At 63.6% G+C, this 7878-nt stretch overlaps 1 protein-coding gene across 1 annotated transcript; it reads right to left on the minus strand.

Moving 5' to 3' along the window:
- Nucleotides 1-2476: 2476 nt before the first annotated feature.
- On the minus strand, nucleotides 2477-7878 carry UBALD2 (UBA like domain containing 2). The gene is given in 4 exon segments (XM_050714332.1): nucleotides 2477-2806; nucleotides 6245-6286; nucleotides 6289-6315; nucleotides 7741-7878. Coding segments are annotated over 4 exon segments (537 nt in total).

The following is a 7878-nucleotide window of genomic DNA, read 5'->3' on the forward strand; positions in this document are numbered from 1 at the left end:
GATGGGCAGCGGCTGCACGGCCGGGGTTGGTTTGGCCGTCAGCAGCCGTCCTCCGGGCTCCTGGGGGTCTTGTTCCCTGCTGCAGGGCTGCCTCCATCCTTGTGTCCCTGTATCCACAGCTCCTGACATCCCTACGAACCATGCCTCCTTACATCCCTGCACCCATACTTTCCTGCGTCCCTACCTCCTTACATCCCTACGCCCTTCCGTCTATACTTCCTTTCATCCCGACATCCTTACAGCCCTACGTCCTTATGTCCTCACATCCTTACGTCCATCCCATCCCTACATCCACACCTCCTTACAGCCCTACAGCCTTACATCCATAGTTCCTTATATCCCTACGTCCCTACCGCCTTACATCCCATGTCCATACATCCTTTCCTCCATACCTCCTTACATCCGTATTTCCCTGCATCCGTGCCTCCTTACACCCCTACACCCCCACCTCCAACCCTCCTGGCAGCCCCAGCACCCCCTACACGTTCCCCCATCGCCGCCCCTCCATCGGCTGCGTTTTTGTGCTCGGGGTGGCACCAGCCCCATCCCTCGCTGCCGTCGCAGGTTATGGGAACGGCACCAAAATCCCCGAACGCTGCGGGCAGAGAGGGGCCAGGCCCACAGCTCCGGGGTCCCCCTGTGCCACCTCCGGGGCAAAAACGGGGAAAATCCAGAGAAAAGCAGCGAGCTAAGGGCAGCCCTGAGCCTAATCCCATTTGTGGGACAAGGCCCAGCTGGGACGGGCCCTGCAGGGCTCCAGACTCGTCCCCCCCAGCTGCAGCGGGCTGAGCCCCCCCCCCCCCCCCCAATGGGACCCAGCTGCGCCTCCCAGTTCCCCCATAAACCCCAGCACCCAGGGGTGGGCCCCTCCTTTAGCCGTGGGTGCTGCCAGCTCTGGAGCGGGTGAGTGGCCCCGATGGGGGCTTTTTTTTTGTTTGTTTGTTTCCTTTCTTGCCTTTGGGGGGGCCCATCCCCAGCTAGTGTGCCCCTATAGGATCAGGGCTGCGTGCCCCAGCCCTTGCTGGTGTCCCTGGACCTGTTTTTTTTTTTTTTTGGGGGGGGGGGGGTCCCCCACTTGTTTGTTGGGGGCTGCGGCGTGCCGATGGGTGCTGTGTTTTAACTGCAGTGGGATTTAATTACAATACCCCAAATGCTCACCAGGTTTGGGATGGGGGCTGTAGGGGGCTGGGGCTGTCACCCCAGCCTGGCGCTGCCCGTGTCACCGTGCCACCCGGTGTCGGGACCCTTTGGTGCTGGAGGGGCGGGGGGGGGGGGACCGGGCTGTCCCCACGGGGTCCGCAAAGAGACCTTGGGGTGCCGGCAGGGGTCTGGCTGGGTGCAGGAGGGGGATGCTTGGGAAGCCCCATCCTAAGTGTGGGATTTGCCTAAAAGCGCTGGGAACAGCAGGAAAAACAAGCGGTGCCAGCTCCGGTCCCCAGTTTTTGGGGACAGCGGTCACAGGGACGCGTGCTGGCTCCCGATGGCATCGATCCCGGTGTGCCTGGTGGCACCACGGTGCCCCGGCGGGGCCGGGAGGTCCCCGGGAGGTCTCTCAGGGATCAGGTCCCACAGGGATCAGGTCCCACGGGTGTCCCCGAGTCCCCAGGTATCACCCTCGGTTCCTAGCACAGAGAAAAGTCAGGGACAGCTGGTGTTAAAAAAGTGATTTTTTTTTTTTATTATTTTTAAATTAATAAAAAACCTTCAACCTGTTTTCCTTTTTTTTTTCTTTTTGTCTTTTTTTTTTTTTAAGCAAGATTTGATTTGAAAACTAAAAAAAAAAAAAAAAAAAAAAAACCACCACCCCTCCACAGCTCCCCCCAAACCCCGAGAAGGGCCCGTGAGCGGTGGTCGCAGGGATCGGGGGGGGGGGGGGGGGGCATCACTTTGTTAAATCACAGCCTCCCCCCCCTTCCCCGAGGGGGGGCTGGGGTACGTGGGGGTGTGAGGGGGGGGGTTCTGTGCAAGAAGCCAGGCTGAATTTCAGAAGCCAGAGCTTTCAGCGCAGCAACGAGCACCCAGGGCTTCCTCAGGGCTGGGGGGGCACGGGGGGGGTCCATCCACCACCGCTCCATCCCTTTTTATTTGGATTTCCTCCCCCCTACCTTTCCTGTGTTGCCGGGGGGGGGGGGGGGGGGGGGGGGGGGCAATGCCCTCCATGTCTGCTTGCTCGTTCTTTCTCAATTTATATACATTAGATATATTTATATATTATAGTTATATATTTAAAAAAAAAAATGGGGGGGGGGGGGGGGAAAAACCAGCTGGCGACTCATGAAAGAGGCTCTCGGGGCCTCTTGGCGGCCTTCCCGGCAGCGTCCCCCAAACCCTCCCCCAAAAAAAAATTTAATAAAACCTAGAAAAGGATTCCAGTGCGTTTCTCAGGAAGCCCCCGCTCCGAACGCCCTGGCCCGGGTCTGCCCGCCCCCCCCCCCCCCCCAAAAAAACCCCTCCCCCCCCCCCAGCAGCCCCAGCCTTATCTCTGCCCGTCCATGGTGGCCACGGCTTTGTGTGGGGGGGCGGCGGGCGGCGGGGCGGGGGGCCAGGCGGGCTGCGGGGGGTGCAGGTGGTGGTGGTGGTGGTGGAGCCCGTGGGCGGTGGGCGACGAGGGGGGCAGCCAGGCGGGCTGCTGGCTGGGGGGCGACGAGGCCCAGAAGGGGCTGAAGCTGCCCGGGGGGGAGCAGGCCATGGAGGGGATGGGGCTGTTGCTGCTCTGCAGGTTTTCCGACGTCCGCAGCTTGGAGAACATGGCCAGAGCGTCCGGGAAGTTGGGCGGAGTGGCCGGCGTGTTGCTCGGGGTGCACATCTGCGGGGAGAGGAGATAGAGGGTGTTCAGGGTCCCCAACGGGGTGCTTAGGGTCCCCACGGGACATTCAGCATCCCAACAGGACATCCGGGGTCCCCAACGGGGGGGTGTTTAGGGTCCCCGTGGGACGTTTGGTGTCCCCACGGAACATTTAGCATCCCCATGGGGCATCTGGGATCCCCAATGGGGTGTTTAGGGTTCCCACAGGGCATTTAGGGTCCCCGCAAGTGACTTCGGGTCCTGGCTGTGGGGTCCCACCACCGTCTGCCAAACTGCTTAACGGGGACCCCCCCCCCAGGATCTGGCCCCCAGGGGACGCGCAGAGCCGGGGTCTGGTCGCCATCGGGGTCCCCAGCGCCGTGCTGGTGGGGTCTGGATGAGTCCCCCCCCAAGACGTGGGGTGAGCGCTGCACCCCCTGGGTGTTCCCAGCCCATCCGTGGGCTTTCCTCCGGAAATCCCCAGGGATTTCGTTCCGCTCGTGCTGTTTGCACAGGACCTGGGGTTTCCTGCTCCCGGAGCTGCTCCCGACACCGGGACACCAGCACGGGGCCGGGGGGGGGGGGCTCTGCCTCGGTGCCCCCATCCTGCCCCAAACCCTCAGCGGGCAGCGAGGGAGGAGCGGGATGAGGGCAGCGTCCGGCTTCCCTCCGTGCCGGCGCCATCCCGGTGGCACCCAGGTCGAGCTGCGTTATTAATTAAATCCTTCCGGGCGTTTTCCCCCAAGTTACTCGGCAAAACCGGTGACAAAAGCTGCTGCCGCCCCCGCTGCCCGTCGGGCTTCTGCCCCTGGAAGGGGCCGGGGGCTGGATGGGATGGGACGAGCGGGGTGCGGGGGTCCCGGTGGGACGGGGACGGCCCCCAGAGGTTTTCCCCTGCTTGTCCCGAAGCCCCGAGCCTTCCGCAACCACGAAAGCGAGCGCGCCCCAGGTGGGGGCACAATTAACAAACGAACAGGGGTGTGCGAAAAGGAGCTGTTGTCGGGGTGTCCGTCCTGAAGCCCCTTCCCCGTTCTCCTTTCCGTGCCGCGGGCCGGGAATTGACGCTGGAGTTGATCCACCAGGCTGTCCGAGAGGAACGGTTTTAGGGCGCGTTCTCTTCCTGCTGGATGCTCTGAGCCAAAGCTTCTGCGTGGCCACGCGTGGATGGGGAACGTGCGCAGGGTTTCGCCCCGCTGGGCTGAATCCACGCCGAGTCCCTGCCCCGGGGGCGATGCGGCGCTCGGTGCCAGGAGGGTCTGTGGGACGGGATGTTGGCGGCGGGGTCCGTGCCGCAGCTTTTTCAGGATTTCGGGATGGGGAAGACCCTCGTGAGCCAGAAGTGCTGCTCCACGTCCCTCCACCGGCCCTGGACCTGCTGCGGGGCCGAAAGACCCGCGGGTGGCTCCGTGGTGCCCCGTGGGGAGCGGCTCCTCGTCCCGTGCCTCCCCGGTGTGCTCGCCTTCGCCCCTTTTTGGGGTCACGGAGCTGCACCCCAAAATACCAGCAGGGCCAGCCGGACCTTTGCCCCGGGCAGACGCAGCGTGTGGGATTTGGTGTTTTTTTGTTGTTGTTTGTTTGTTTGTTTTCCAGCCCCAGCCCGCCTCGGAGCCAACCGAGGGGCGAGATAAGCCCGGACGGGCTCACCGTCCCCGGCAGGTCCCTCTGCGCAGGCAGGGGACTCATCCCAGAGCTCACCTCGAAGCGACGGCAAGCCAGCTTTTTTTTCCCCCTTATTTTTAAAAAAAAGCCATATTTGGCAGTATCCGAAAAGATGCTCGAGTCCAAAAAATCGCTCTGTTAACTTCAAGAGGCTCCTTTTTAAAAAAAAAAAAAACAAAACAAAACAAAAACCAAAAAAACAAACACCCCCAAAACACACCGCGCGCAAAACAGCAGCTGCGGCCGAGGTCGGGTGCGGAGGCGGACGCAGCTCGGCCTTTTTGGGGTGAGATGCGCAGGATTCATGTAAAAAAAAAAAAAAAAATAATAAAAAAATCTAAAGCAGCCGTGTGATCCTCGCCTCCCTCCTCCGAGAGGTGTTTTTTTTTTTTTCAGGGAGCCGCTGGCTGCCGGCCGTCGCAGGGCCGGTGCCACACCATGGCCAGGAGCTTCCCGGTGCCAGGAGGGATTTGGGAGGGGATTTTGGGGGTGTCCCTCGCCGTGGCCCCCGACCAACCCAGCGCAGGGCGTTTCCGAGCCGTGTCTGGGGGGGGGGGGGGGGGGGGGCCGCTTGTCCCCACGTGGAGCTGTGCCGCAGCCACCCCATGTGCCTGTGCTGGGTCGTCCCAGAACACAGCGGGGCTGGGGAGGGGGCCAGGAAATGCTGGGGGGAGACGGGACACAGCCCTGCCCCCCCTGCTGCCCCCCGGGCCCTCCCCTAGTGCAGGGCTGGGGAACCCCCCCCCCCGGAGGCGTTTCCTCGCTTTGCGTCGAGCTTCCTGCGGCGTATGGGGGAGGGATCGCCCTGCTCGGGCGTGGGGCCGGGTTTTTATTATTATTATTATTATTTTTTTTTTGAGCATTTTGAGGCCTGGAGCAGCCCGCAGCTCCGCTCGTCTCCCTTCCCCTCCCCAGCTGATTTTTTGGGGCTTTTTAGGGATTTTTTGGGAGCATCTCGCCAGCTCTCCGAAGAGCCCCTTTGAGCCAGCGCTCGGGCGCGGGGGAAACACTCTCCTGCACCCCGAAGGCAGCGGGGGGGGGGGGGGGACACCCCCCACAGAAAAGCTCCAGCCAGGAAGGAGACAAAACCCAAATCCCCCCCGCCCCGAGAGGAGCCACCGGGGCCGGGCTCATGCTCCTGGGGGATGGCTCCCAGGGGGGGTTTGGGGGGACCCCCCCGGGCCTGAAGGTGGAGGGAAATTCGTATGGGGAGGTGGGGGGGAATAAAAGGGTTGGGGGGGGGACAGTGGCCCGGGCAGGCACCAGCCTGGCTACGCTGCTTCCCCCATTTGCTGCCGGCCCCCCTGACAGCACCAGAAAAGGGAAAAAAATAAAAAAATAAAAATAAATGAAAAAATAAATAAAAAATAAACGGGCTTAGCCCCGCGACCTGCTCTCTTTCCCCCAGCACCCGACTCGTGTCCTCAACAGGAAACAAGGAGCGGAAAAAAAAAAAAACAAAACTGCCACCACCCCCCCCCCCCCCCCCCCAAAGCACTGGGCTGGTGGGGGGAACGCGTGACTTCCCTCGACGCCCCCCCCCGCCCCCCACGAGGGGGCCGTGCCCTCGGGCAAGGTCAGGGCGAAGGGACTGGGGCCCCCCCCCTGGCCCCCCCCCGGCCCCTCGGTGCTGGCGACGGCGGGCCTGCCGTTTTCTGGCAAGAACAATCTTAGCTCGGGTTTGACGCCTGGGGCTGCGTGCGGGCAGCAATATGGCGGGTGTGGGGGATGGGGGGGGGTCTGGGGAGGGGCCATGGGGGGGTGTTGGGGCGGTAACCGGGGCGGGGGGAGAGGCCCGGCCTTACCATCCTGGTGGTGGTGGTGGCTGTTGGGAATGTGGGGTCCTCCTGTAAGAAGGCGCTCAGGGCGGTCTGCGGGGGGGGGGGGGAAGACACGGGGCCCGGCGTTAGCCCCGTGCACAACAAGGAGCGGCGCGGGGGGTTACCCCCCAACCCAGCCCTTCAAATCCCCCCCCCCCCCCCCCACCATGGGACTCCCAAATCTCCACCGACCACGAGAGTATCCGCAGAACGCCCTGTAAAGTAAGGTTGCCCCCGCCCACACGCCCAGGCATCCCGCCTCCCCCCAACCCACCCCATGCAGTGGGGTGGGGTAGGGGGAGGTTTAAAGACAAGCCCACCCACCCTAGTAACCAGGTGCGATCCCCCCCCCACCCACTGGTGCATAGTACTTCCCCCCCCAATCCCCGACCGCAGGCCCCCCCCCCCTTTACACCAAGGGGGGGCTTGCACCCCCTTTTTACACCGCCTTTTGCCCCCCCCCGGGCTGTCGGCCCGGCCGGCAGATCCGGTTGACGGGCCGGTATAAAATAGAGCCGGGGCGGCTCGCAAGCCGGTTTTTCCTCCCCAGGGGGGGGGGGGGGGGGGGGGGGGAGGGGGGGGGGGAGGGGGGGGGGGAGGGGGGGGGAAAGGCAGTGCCCCCCCCCCAGCAAAGCCCTGATCCTGGCTGTATGGGGGGGTGTGGGGTATGTGTGGGGGGGTGTTGGTGACCCCCCCCCCGGTGTATGGGGATGGTGGTGGGGAAATGGGGGGGCACACGGGGGCAGATGGGGGGGGCATGTCTCATGGGGGGGGGATTATGGTGGGTAATGGGGGATATATAGGGGGGATCCATGGGAGGGGGTCACGGGGGGGTTACACGGGGGAGTACTCGGGGGGAAGGGGGATGTCCAAATGGTAGGATGTAACACGGGGGGGGGACGGGTGGGATAATGGGGGGGGACCACGGATGGATACATGGGAGAAGGGGAATTAGCCGGGGGTGGGGGGCACCTGGGGTGGGTCCACGGGGGGGGGGCACAAGGGGTCCACAGGGGGATGCACCCATATTGGGGGCCGGTTATTTGGTGGGAGCTCACGGGGGGGGGTTCACGGGGGGTACATTGGGGGTTATACGGGGGCGGGGCCACCGGGAGGGGATAACACAGGAGGGGGGACCCCATGTGGGTACAACGGGGGGGGGGGGCCCCGTGTGGGGGGGTGAATCAACGAGACACACATGAGGTTCACGGGGGGTGTACACTGTGGGGATCAAACACGGCGGGTACACTGGTGAGGGGTGCATTGGTGGTGAGAGGGTCCACAGGGGGGGGCACACATTGGGGGGGAATACACGGGAGGTGGTCAAAAGCAAGGGGGCGGGGTTCCACAGCACGTGGAGTCCACGTTGGGGGGGGAGGGGGGGTTCTATGGAGGGGGGGTTCCCGGGGGGGTGACATACCGTGGGGAGGGGGGGTGGGTGTTGTACGGGTGGGTCCCCCCCCCCACGCCTTGTACCTCGAACTTGCCAGTGCGACCCGCCGCTGCAGCAAGCTGCTTGGCCTGGTCCGCGGCGACAGACCGGGGCCGCCCCGCACGAACTGGTTTGATCATCACCTTGTGCCAAGGCATCTCCTTCTCCATGTTCACCGACAT

Source organism: Cygnus atratus, chromosome 18 (assembly GCF_013377495.2).
Source record: "Cygnus atratus isolate AKBS03 ecotype Queensland, Australia chromosome 18, CAtr_DNAZoo_HiC_assembly, whole genome shotgun sequence".
Lineage (NCBI taxonomy): Eukaryota > Metazoa > Chordata > Aves > Anseriformes > Anatidae > Cygnus > Cygnus atratus.